Source organism: Betta splendens, chromosome 9, assembly GCF_900634795.4.
Source record: "Betta splendens chromosome 9, fBetSpl5.4, whole genome shotgun sequence".
NCBI lineage: Eukaryota > Metazoa > Chordata > Actinopteri > Anabantiformes > Osphronemidae > Betta > Betta splendens.
Genome location: NC_040889.2, coordinates 27153726 through 27165525, shown reverse-complemented (window position 1 = coordinate 27165525; position 11800 = coordinate 27153726). Strand labels below are relative to the sequence as shown.

The following is an 11800-nucleotide window of genomic DNA, read 5'->3' as shown; positions in this document are numbered from 1 at the left end:
ATGTTTTAATGAAACATTTCATCATCATTAAAAATCGTATTTTAAATCAAAAGAAAAACATTTTGATATTTTTTGAGGACCCACATAATACTAAATACAACAATAACATTACAGACAACAGAACAGATCATATTGCTTTTGAGTATGTACTCTGTATTGACTGATGAATATTCAGAATACTCCCGACAGATGTAAAAATATGGATCCATCCAGAAAAGCAGGCAACTGCCCCAGAGCCTTTTGCCCCCCAAGCACCAGATGTTCTAAGTGCCAAGTCATTTGTGCTAATAAAAGTACCAAAGTCAGTGAGGATGTCTTTAAGTGTCTGTTCTGGTCTGTGCAACAGAACCAAGCCCAGATATTTTCCCTTTTTCAGACTACAAAGTTTTTTTTTGCAGGAAAATCATAAGTAGCTTGTGGTTGACCTTTATTATTTTCACAATGTAAGTTAGTGGCAGTTTTCAAACCAAGGTCCATCTCCACCACTAGATGGAGACACACTAACAGTGACCTGTCCTTGCAACAACCATCAAATAAAGAACTGAAGCTTAAGAAGAAAGGTCATATTTAGCTTTGCTTAAACCAATCACATGTGAGGTATGTTATGGTTTCTTTTATTCTTACTCTAAGAGATAACAGACACAGACCCTAACAATAACATTTGTAGATCATCTATTGCAGCTAAACAAAGACAAGCTGTTAAAGTTCAAGACTCAAAAGTGTCCTTTATTAACACAAGAAACATTTTTACAGTATGACAAGCAAATGATAACTTTGCAAGAAGAAAGATATTACAAATATTACAACTGTACTACAAACTAATGTGGTTTTTAAAATTAAAACATTTTGCAAACTACAGAATGCCAAGGAGTGTCTCACAAAGCACTGAAGTGAATAACACTTAGTAACATACACACGGTTGCCTCAGTGGATCATTTGTTTAACAGAACAGAAATAAATATGAATATATAAACTTAATATGTATTTTTAAAAATGTCATTGAGAAAAATGTCGACTAACAATATATTGTATTTATTCATATATATTTCTATTCATTTATGCATCAATGGAGCAAAATACAAAATATATATTCTGTTCTGTTTTACATTTTTGAGGCTGTTGACTTGTGTGAAAATTACAAAAATCACATGCTTAAGACATCAGATTTTTTAAACAAAATCTTGCTTACAAGGGAAATGTTTAACATATTTACATGAGGAACACAGCCATAGGCTCAAACCTTTAGGAGGGAGGCAGGAAATGATGGTTCCTTTTCCCCCTGGACAATATACTGAGGCCAATGGGCCGTTTCTCCAAACCACAGGACTAACAGATACTCAAGCCTCTTTTATCTGCCAGTCTTCAAGAGGGCTGTTTACTGTACAACATATCACATCTCCACACAATGCAATCACACCTCAGGCACAACATTAAGTTCTTAAGTTGAGTAAAGAAATGTGCACCACTTCAGAAGAAAAAAATTACGTGACATTAAAAAAAGGGAGAGGACCTGTGTGTGAAACGTATGGTTCTGTTGACATTCACAACTGGTTTAATTATTATGAGAACTGAGAAACATTTCACACAAAACAAATTAAAATACTTGAAACACTGGGAGTTAAAATGTGCTCTATGCTCTATAAAATGCCACTTAATTACAATTTATCTTATAAACACGATTATACAAAGAATTGGAAAAGAAATAAAACATTTTGAGAATCATATGAAAAGTCAGAATATAAATACCCAGTGTGTTTGCTGTGCTTTCACTGTGGAATTTACTAAAAGAGAAAAGAAAACATCCTCTGTTCTGTTTGAACCAACACCATAGACCCCAAAATTTCTATATCAGGCAGTGCGTATAAATTAGATATTAATAAATAAAAAAATGGATGAAACACAGATGTTGCTGTTAGTAAAAAAGTAAAGTAAAAAACAGTCCAAATAAATCCTGTTTACAGCGTTGCTCTTTTTTGATTTTATTCACAGAGTGCCTTTTTATAAAAAATATACAGCAGCTTATCTGGCTGTGAGAATACAAGCGCTTCATTTGAACTGTTCCGGTAAATGTCCAATCTGAGACTGCATGCTTGTGGGCGGGCTCGAGATGCCCTCCGACCAGTCGGACATGTTGGAGTGAGGCGATGAGCTGGACCACTGATCAGGAGAGCCGGGGGAGGGGGTCAGAAATGGGTGGTCTGGCACCTGGACCTGATGATTAGGGGTGTTGTCCAAAGGGCCTGAATAACTGTGCTGGGAGGGTGGGGTGAGGAACTGGGTGCTGGGCATTGACTGGCTGATGGAGGGCATAATCTGGGTCTCCTGGGGCAGGATGGTGTGGATGGACATATTGGAGTTGCCTGTGCCTTGCTGGAGCTCTGGGGAACTGAGCTCACCGCTGATGAAGTTCTGGCTATTGGTGGTGTTTGAGTTCTGATGCTGCAGCTGGATGCTCTGCTGTTGTTGCTGCTGCTGCTGCTGCTGCTGTTGCTGCAGCTGTTGCAAGTTCTGCATCTGCTGCAGCTGCTGAGCCTGCATGATGTGGGGCTGTGGACCCAGTCTGGCGCTCTGGATTCCCTGGTAGGTAATCATCTGCGACAGACTGGTGGTGGGGTGGCTGCTGTGGAGGGAGGTCATCATCCCATGCTGCCCTCCCTGGTGCAGAGCAGCCTGGCCCCCAGTAGCTCCTCTCATGGGATTGAACTGCCCTGGCTGGCTCATGCTGCTGTGCATCCTGGGCAGCCAATCACACTGGCCGTTCATGGCGCCCTGGCCACTGGCGCCAGACACGGGAAGATGGGTGAGACGGGGAGGAAGTGGGTCGAACTGCATCCGAGCCAGCTCCTGCTTGTTTGGCATCACCATATGGTTTACGGCTAGGTGTGGGTCAGACATGCCCTGCAGATGGTTCAGGGAGACAGAGGGCGACTGCTGGAAAGGTGAGGTCATCATGGAGGGTGAGGCCACATCAGAGACGTATCCGTGTGGGGACTCCAGAGAGTCGACTGGTGACAGAACAGCCGAGCTGTCCAACAGGTTCCCAGACTTACCGTCCTGGGAGTTCTTCTTCTTCACCTTCATGTCTTTCCCCTCCTTGCAGCCAATGCCCTTGGCGCTGGGCTTACGTGCCTTTTTGCCATGGCCTTGACCTTGAGGCGGGGGCTGCTTCATGCCGCCCAGGAAGCCGTTGGGTGAGCAAAGGGGGGGTGACAATGTTGTGTTCAGCGAGCCTCCGTGCATGGGGGGACTTTGTACCAGGTTGTACTCATCCATCAGCCGCACAATGTCATGATGCATCCTTTCCTGTGCTATGTCCCTGGGTAGCCGGTCCATATGGTCACTTATTTCTCTGTTGGCGAAGTGGTCAAGTAAAACTTTGGCAGTTTCGTAGCTTCCTTCCCTGGCAGCCAAGAACAGAGGGGTTTCCTCCTAAGACAGACAGAAAAAGAGCAATTCATTAAGAACCTCACAGGTGAACAGGGGACTGTGACACAGTGTTAGAAGACACGTTATAATACCTTATTGTTCTGCATGTCCTTATTGGCCCCATTCTTTAGAAGCACAATAGCAGCTTCCAGGTTATTTACTGCTGCGGCCCAATGAAGGGCTGATTTACCTGAAGAAACAAAGGCAGTGTCTCAGTGTCTGACGCGATCGAGTACTCCGAGCATCTACTGAACGAGCAGCAAACATCACAGAAGTTTTACCAAAGTCATCGGTGGCGTTGACGTCGGCGTGGCAGTTAATGAGCTCCTCCACCATGCCCTCCACCGCCAGCCTGGAGGCCAAGATCAGGGGCGTGGTGCCGTCATGCATGCGGGCATCAAGGTCCGTGGCGCGGTTCCTGATGAGAATCTGTAAAGACGCACAATGGGTGAGTCCTTTAGAACGGATCTAATCAAACAAAATATATTGCATAAGTGTATGAGCAGCAGAATATTTTTCACCTTCGTGAAAGTAAAGCCGAATAATAAAAATAAAAGAATAATCCCAACAAAATTTACCTGGAAAACCCCCTGGGCGTCGGCGGCCACGGCCGCGTGCAGGGGCGTCCGGCCCATGTTGTCCTGGATGTTGGCGTCAGCGCTGGCCTCCAACAGGCGCTTGGCGGCGTCGGAGCGCGCGTAGCGGGCGGCCAGGTGCAGCGCCGTCTCGCCTGTGCGGTCCGTCTGGTTGTGAAGGTTGGCGCCTTGATAGATGAAGTCGTTAATCACGTTGGCGGATGCGTCCTCCTCCTCCTCGCTGTTGCCCGTCTCTAGACCTCCCCCACTGCAGGACGCGATCATCAGCGGCGTGAATCCGTCTGCACAGGAAGCAGATACAGGCGTAGGCGTACGGAGCGTGTAGGTAACAGACTGCGTGGCCAGCACAGACTTCAAAGCGTCAGATGGATCAAAACAAGGCAACAAACAAATCGAAGGTGGATTTGACACTTTTGCTCGAGTTGAATCATCACAGCTCCTTCTTCTCTATAATGGATTCTGATCAAGACTCCGAATCAGGAGAAGCTTCAGAAGGAAAGCGAAGCTGGGGGGATAGAGGCCGGGGCTCGCTAAAGCTAGGCAGCTGCAAAAACGGAGCATTAATATCTGACGGAGGCAGCTCAGTCAGTCCACTTGGAGAGGGTTTCTCCTCTTCAAAAGAATAGCAAGCCCCCGATCTCGCAGATTTGGTTGATTCAAGTGCATCGATCCACGACGGGGGGAAAAAAGTGTGCTCTAAAGTTGTTAACCCTGCTACTTTGATTTTCCATAGCTTTTCTCCCGGGAATTTGGCTCCTGCTACAAAATTGTGTTTTTGCATTTGATGCCTTCATTGGTTTTTTAATGTAGAATAAAAAAAGAAAGGCCTGTTACTGGTCAAATGATTAATCTGATCAGGTATCAGTGTTTTCCCCCAGGCGCCTGGCTTCCAGCTGCCTGCTTTGAAGAATATCCTTTACCCCGAGGACATGGGGCTTTACTCCGTGCATGACTACACACACACACACACACACACACACACACACACACACATTCACACACACACACACACACACACACCTAGAATGTTGACGTTAAATACTCAAACACCATAATGAAATAAATAAATAAATTCTTCTGTTGCACAAAAGTCAAACCACAAAAAACTCAACACATCCACTTAATTTTAGCTCTGTAAATTGACACATTCTAGTATTAAAACAAAATAACATTTTTTTAAGAAAGAAAAAATGAAAATCTGCATTATTATTCACAGACTGATTTTTACTTTTTATTTTCAAAAGGTCAATATATTTGTCATTCTTCATATTGTTGTTGGTAAACTGCCATTACGGTCCGGGCTAAATATTAATCATAACTAGGTCCACACACTCACTGGGAGCCTTTCGTTTTGTTATCGTGAAAACAAACTGGCCACCAACCTGGTCCCCGGACGTTGACATCCATGCAGTCATTCTCGATCTCTCCCTGTGGGGGTGTGGGAGCAATGGAGGGGATGCGCAGGTCAGCAGCGTCCAGGTGCTGCTGCGTCCACTGGCGGTGATCCGTCTGGTTGTCCACCTCCAGGATAGCCTGGTCGTCAAACTGCTGGAACGGCAGCACACCATTAAAATAGTTCAACTGTGAATGGGAAAGTTCAAATCGAATATTGAAAAGTTAAATGCAACGGCTGCGCTCCTCACCCTGAAGCGTTTCGCATCCGAAGGGTCGTCTTCTCCCCAATCGTTCTGAGTGTCATCCATGAGTGAAATGTCTGATGTGTTTTTCAGTGGCCTGCGATGAAGCAGAAATCCCAGTAAAAACCTGCTTCCATCCCATCTGAGCTGCTCACCAAACAAAAGCATTGATCAAATGCATACCCCACCCCTCCAGCCCCAGTCACTTAAAGCGCTCCTAAACCTGCTATATCATTATCATTAATGATTTCGGCAGAACAGCCCCTTTACCAAAATGTGACTGATCTCCGGTCACGACCATTTCGTGCCTCAGAACTAGCCCATTGCGGGTCCTGCACAGAAGCAGGTGCCCGACGACATCAGCGCCGCTGGTTGAATAAACACAAACTTACTTCAGTCCAACCGAATCCTCTCCGACGGGGTCGCGTCTCTTCTTCTTGCTGTTCTCGGTGGTCTTGAAGCCCTCAGGGAGCCAGAGGCGCCCGTGCTCATGGCGGCGCTTTCGGGCAGCCACCATCCCGACGCCGAGCAAGACCAGTATCCCCACGCCGCCCAGAACCAAGTAGACGAGGTAGGGGTTCTTCTCACCCGGGTCCTTACCGCCTGGTTGGAGAAGGGACAGCATGTTCAAGATGGGCGCGGGAACACACGTAAACCCACAGACTAGAGCAGGACACCCAGGAGAAGCCGGCGCTAGCCTGGCTCCTTGGCCCCGTCTTATGGTTCCCGCTTCCCAAACAAAGCGCGAGCAGCAGCAGGAGCCAGAAACTGACTGGTGATCCTCAGCGCTCGTGAAGCTAGCCTCCACTATCTACTCAGTAATAATCGGAATTGCTAACCACTTTTCATCAAAAAAGGAAAAAAAGGATGGGGCGTGATAAAAAAAGAAAAACGGGAAAAAAGAACACCACCACCTCCTCTCTCCCTTTTCAACCCCGGGTACCAAGAGACAACTTTACCATTTCTTCTTTAAGAGAAAAAAAGGGAGGGGATTAATGAACTTCAAATTACTGCACGCGCTTTAAGCTGTAAAGACGAAGGATTTATTAGGATTTTCGAGATAACAAAGACTCCCAACTTCTAGCACACTCCCGATCAATTTTTCCCCTTCTCTTTTTTTTCCACTAACGATTTTGAAATGATAAACTCCCCCAACCTAAACCCTTGGAGATGCATTAAGTCCTGGTATTACATTCAGCGAGGTGAAGGTTGCAGCAGCCCCTCACACTGTGGGATGAAGTGTGTCTGCATGTATGTGTGTGTGCGAGTGTGTTATCTGTGGACCTATATGTGTACATGTCTGAGAAAGACAGAGACAGTGATCGAGATGGTGGTACAATGTGTGAGCAGGGGGTTGGATGAGTTGATTTACAGCAATTAAGCACTTTGGAGCCCGAAGCCAGTGGATTTAAACACAGAGGGGAAGATTGATTGTTTAGGCCATGAGATTCACAATTGCATTTGTTCGCGGCTGCATAACAAATACACAATCAAAGAGTGCTGGGGTTAGGACCCGACCAGAGGGTGCAGCACATCCTCCCAGTTTGACTGTGAGCGTAAATATGCATGTGCCTCATCCGCCTGTGCACGAGTATGTGGTAAAAAGCAGTGATGGCTTTGCATGTTTGCAAAAACACTCAGAAAATTCATCCACATAAACGTGTTTCAGTTTTGGAAGTTTTACAGTAAAGAGTTGGGAGTTTTTTCTCTTTCTTTCAGTGCACATTGACCTAATATATACAAATAACACAAGTTCCCAGAGAGTGATTTTCAGAAATTGATGGAAACCAATGAACTTCAGGGAAAATAGGTTAAAAAAGAGAAGGCATCCAATATTCATGGTTTGTAGTTATGGGGCTTAAACTGGCAAACATAATTACTTCATCATTGCTTGAACATTTTCAAAGATCTTTCTGAGAAACAAGGTATACTCACTAAAAACAGACTCAATTTTGTAGGGAATGTCCAACTTTTTCCTGGATGCCAGAGCCCCAAGGAAGGCTGCAGCATCTTCGGTGTCCAGGAAACACTCACTGGACTGCTGGAAGCACTGCCGGTTGTCCACCTCCAGGTGAACGATTGAACTGAGGGAGCAGAGAACATCCAGATGTTACAGACAGCAAATAAAAACAAGCCATTAAACAGTCAATGAGCCTTAGTTTTCTTTCTTACCCTTTAATTTGAAGGTGATCCAGCTCCCTTTTCATCCTCCTGCTTCCTCCTTCCTCGTCAAACAGGCTCCTCTTCACCATATTCAGCACTCTGGCAGGAGCCTCTGACCACTTGTCCCCCGAGCGTTTGACGGTGTACTTCTCCAGCTCCTGCTTGTTGCCGTAGTACGGGTAAACCATCATCTGGCCGTCGGTGTCCTTCCTGAACAGCACGTTGGTCCGAAGCACGCGGCTCAGCTCGCGCAGGAAGCCGAAGGAGTTGTTGAGGAGCTGCTCGGGGGTGATGTGGACCACCACCACCAACTGGCCCAGCGCCAGCTTCTCCGGCACGTCACCGGCACAGTCCAGGCCGTCCCACTCACACTCCGCGTTGTTGCAGCCCTGGTCACAGTGGCCGTCGGCGTAGTGGTCCTTGCAGTACTGGTCATACAGGGGGCTGGAGAGGAAATGCAACAGGATGTAAGGACCAAAACATAATAACTCACAAACAGTCAGGGCCCAGTTAGTATAAGGTTCGAAGGCTGCTTACTTGCACTGTCCTTCCAGGGTCTGACAGTCGAATCCATCGTAGAGGCATCCAGCGTTATCACACTGCGAATCGCACTTGCCGTCGTTGAAGTACCTCCAGCACTGCAGCGCCACCGAGCAGTTCTTCCACGGGTGGTCGAAGTTCAGCGAGCAGTCGCCGTTGTCCCAGCCGCACGCGTGGTTGTTGCAGAGCACGTCGCAGTACTTGTTGTGCTTGTACTCCTCGCAGCGCGCGATGGCGCACGGCTCCTTCCCCTCGGTGGGCGGCACGATGTCGCGGCCGAATCCTCCCAGGAAGTTGTAGTCCAGGATGTGGCAGCGGAGGCCGTTGAAGTTGGCGGGGCAGACGCACTGGTAGTAGGGCGCCTCGGACGTGTACTCGCAGGTGCCGCCGTTGTAGCAGGGGCTGGAGTTGCAGGGGCTGTCGGTGGGGAACTGGCACTCGGGCCCCGAGAACGACGCCGTGCACAGGCACTTGGGACTCTTGTGGCTGGAGACGCAGGTGCCGCCGTTGCGACAGTGGAGGCTGCCGCAGGCCCGGGCGTCGGCCTCACACGTGGAGCCGCCGAAGCCCTGAGGAGGAGACGCGAACGGTGAACGAGGTACAATGCGTGAGGTGAGCGGGTGGAAGGATGAGTGCGGGCGCTCACAGGGGGACATCTGCAGATGAAGCCGTGGGGCGTGTTACTGGCCACAGCGCAGGTGCCTCCGTTACGGCAAGGCTTCGCTTTACAGCCGTCGAACACCTCCTCGCAGTGCTGACCTACGGGGGGAACCGAGAGTCACTCACACTGTTTACACCCAAACTAGCAGCACACGAGGCCGAACGGAGGCTGGACAGGACGCTGCTCACCTGTGTATCCGGTGCGACACTCGCAGTGGTACTTGTTGGTGAGCTGAACGCATCTGCGCATGCCCACGGGGTCGCACGGGTTGGACAGACACTCGTTGACGTCGCCCTCGCAGCGCTCGCCCACGTAGCCCGCGGGGCAGATGCACTGGTAGCCGCCCACGCCGTCCACGCACGTCCCCCTGTTGAAGCACTTGGGCTCCTTGGTGACGGGGTCGGTGAAAGGGTTGCAGTCGTCGATGTTGATCTCGCAGTGCACGCCTGGACGGCAGCGTGACGACAGCAAAGGGCGTAAAGTTAGAAAAACAGGGTCATAATTTGCTTTGCAGTGTGTGTGCGCTGCCTAAAGAATGTCCACTTGACATTTTAGTGCCCTCTGACAAAATCCACAGCCACAGAAAAATAACAGCGTGGGGAAAGACTCCCTCACTCTATAATTTCAGCAGGGTTGCACGGATCTATGACAGTAAGTGTAAAGTGAATGGAAAAGTTCATATCTCGCTGCACAGCGAGTGATTTGTCCACGCGTGAATAAAGATAGTGGGAAAATAAGGACTGGGTTCTTGTTTTGCTTTCTCCTTATTAGATTAGAATTTATTAAACATATAGTAAAAAAAATACTTGTAGAGGAAACGAAAAAGTTCCGACATGTTTCTCCACTGGCACCACACATGCTCCCTTCAGGTCTAAGAGAAAGATCGATGGCGTGTTTGACAAGCAGAGGAAGGGATGGGGCCACGATGGGAGGAGGAGCTTTCAGAAGCCCTGGCTGCTGTCAAGCCCTAATTAAGGGAGCGTGGACACAAGGAGGGCCGGAGCGGTGTGCAGGCGTGTGCGTGGGGGCCGCTGACCTTGGGTTCCCCGGGGACACGAGCATTTGTAGGTATTGATCAGGTCAATGCAGGTGCCCCCGTTCTGGCACGGCTGGGAGAAACATTCATTGATCTCCTCTGAGCAGTTGGTCCCCACGTAGCCTGGCAAGCACTGAGAGAGAGAGAGAGAGAGAGAGAGAGAGAGAGAGAGAGAGAGAGAGAGAGAGAGAGAGAGAGAGAGAGAGAGAGAGAGAGAGAGCGAGAGAGAGAGAGAGAGAGAGAGAGAGAGAGAGGAAGAAGAAGGGGGAAAGTTTAATCAATGGATGTCATGAAACAAAGTTGTGATTTCTGTTTACCTGGCTGTTTTCTGGCCTCCGTTCTGCCAAGGCCAGCAGATCCTTTAGTCCAAGGCAGATTAACATAACCAAGCGGTTCATTTTCTGCTCCTTTGAGCTGAATGGATGCGTGTTGGTCTTTAGGTTTATTACCTTGCAGGTGTATCCGCCTAGGAAGTCCGTGCAGGTGCCTCCGTTCTGGCAGGGACTGGGGGTGCACTCGTCCACCTGCTCCTCGCAGTAGCTGCCGGTGTAGCCCGCCTGGCAGTGGCAGTAGTGAACGTTCCCGGCATCCAGACACTGACCCGAGTTACGACACAGGTGGGCCACGTCCACGCCTTGGAGAGAGGGCGAGACAGCGGCTCGTGATGTGGGCGGTGAACGGCTGGCAGACAGTTCAGCACAGACCTGCTCGTCGGCCTTACCTCGCTGCTTGGCGGCCACTTCACAGGAGACGCTGGGAACGTCGCAGTAAAGGCCCGTCCAGCCGGTCTCACACCTGCACGTGTAGCTGGTGCCGCTCTGAAGGCAGGTCCCCCCGTTCTTACAGGGGTACGAGTCGCACCAGCGGACCAAGTTCTGAAAGGGCACACGGAGCGGAATGTTCAAATCAATCTCCTCAAACAGGAAGCACCCCCCCCACCACCCGCCGCCTACCTGACAGTTGAGCCCGGTGTAACCGTGGGGGCAGGTGCACTTGTAGGTGCCGTAGCTGTCGTGGCAGGTGCCGCCGTTGGAACACGGCCGAGAGTCGCACTCGTTGATGTCGTGCTGACAGTAGTTGCCGGTGAAGCCGGACGGACACAAACACGTGAAGGCGTTGATGCCGTCCACGCAGGTGCCGCCATTAAAGCAGGAGCTGTGGGAAAAAAACAACACGAAAAGTTTTTACACCGCACGGGAACGAAAATAACGACGTTGTCTGAGGGGAAGAAAGGAGCGAATCAATAAAATGTATTATTTAAGCTGCGAGCAAATCTACGTACATATTAAACCGTTTCTGCTAAACTTCCTTTGCTCATCTGCTGCTGCTGTTGGAGATATTGAAGTTGTGAATCAATACTCCACCAGAAGGGGCAGTAGAGAATGGAAACCTGTGCCTGTGCTTCTCATGATGCTGGCGGTGAACCTGCGCGGGGCCTTTACCTCTCGGTGCAGTCGGGGGTGTTGTTCTCACAGTGGATCCCGCTGAAGCCGGGCGGGCAGCTGCAGGTGTAGCTGTTGACGCAGTCGGTGCAGTTGGCGCCGTTCTTGCACGGGTTGCTCTCGCACTCGTTGATGTCTTCCTCGCACGCCGTCCCCCTGAAGCCGGGCAGACAGGTGCACAGGAAGCCGTTCACCTCGTCGGCGCACAGCCCTCCGTTGCTGCAGGGATCTGGAGGGACAGGACTCAGCTCAGCTCGGCCGGCGCGCTCTGGACGCCGGCGTGCGGCCTCCACCCGGGG

General features: G+C 49.4%; 1 protein-coding gene across 2 annotated transcripts in view; it reads right to left on the bottom strand.

Moving 5' to 3' along the window:
- Nucleotides 1-699: 699 nt before the first annotated feature.
- LOC114861860 (neurogenic locus notch homolog protein 1-like) overlaps nucleotides 700-11800 on the bottom strand; it is a 28614-nt gene continuing 17513 nt past the window's right edge. The window contains exons 18-34 of one of the 2 annotated variants that reach the window (XM_029161521.3): nucleotides 11502-11730; nucleotides 11013-11214; nucleotides 10781-10934; nucleotides 10509-10693; nucleotides 10060-10192; nucleotides 9212-9469; nucleotides 9009-9121; nucleotides 8360-8931; nucleotides 7832-8266; nucleotides 7595-7743; nucleotides 6052-6262; nucleotides 5666-5756; nucleotides 5405-5570; nucleotides 4005-4303; nucleotides 3708-3855; nucleotides 3519-3616; nucleotides 700-3429 (exon numbers count right to left, since the gene is read on the bottom strand). In XM_029161521.3, the coding sequence (XP_029017354.1) occupies nucleotides 2047-3429; nucleotides 3519-3616; nucleotides 3708-3855; nucleotides 4005-4303; nucleotides 5405-5570; nucleotides 5666-5756; nucleotides 6052-6262; nucleotides 7595-7743; nucleotides 7832-8266; nucleotides 8360-8931; nucleotides 9009-9121; nucleotides 9212-9469; nucleotides 10060-10192; nucleotides 10509-10693; nucleotides 10781-10934; nucleotides 11013-11214; nucleotides 11502-11730 (4826 nt within the window). In that variant the 3' untranslated portion in view covers nucleotides 700-2046. The remainder of the gene's footprint in view (nucleotides 3430-3518; nucleotides 3617-3707; nucleotides 3856-4004; nucleotides 4304-5404; nucleotides 5571-5665; nucleotides 5757-6051; nucleotides 6263-7594; nucleotides 7744-7831; nucleotides 8267-8359; nucleotides 8932-9008; nucleotides 9122-9211; nucleotides 9470-10059; nucleotides 10193-10508; nucleotides 10694-10780; nucleotides 10935-11012; nucleotides 11215-11501; nucleotides 11731-11800) is intronic. The other variant, XM_029161522.3, reaches the window with a different exon arrangement.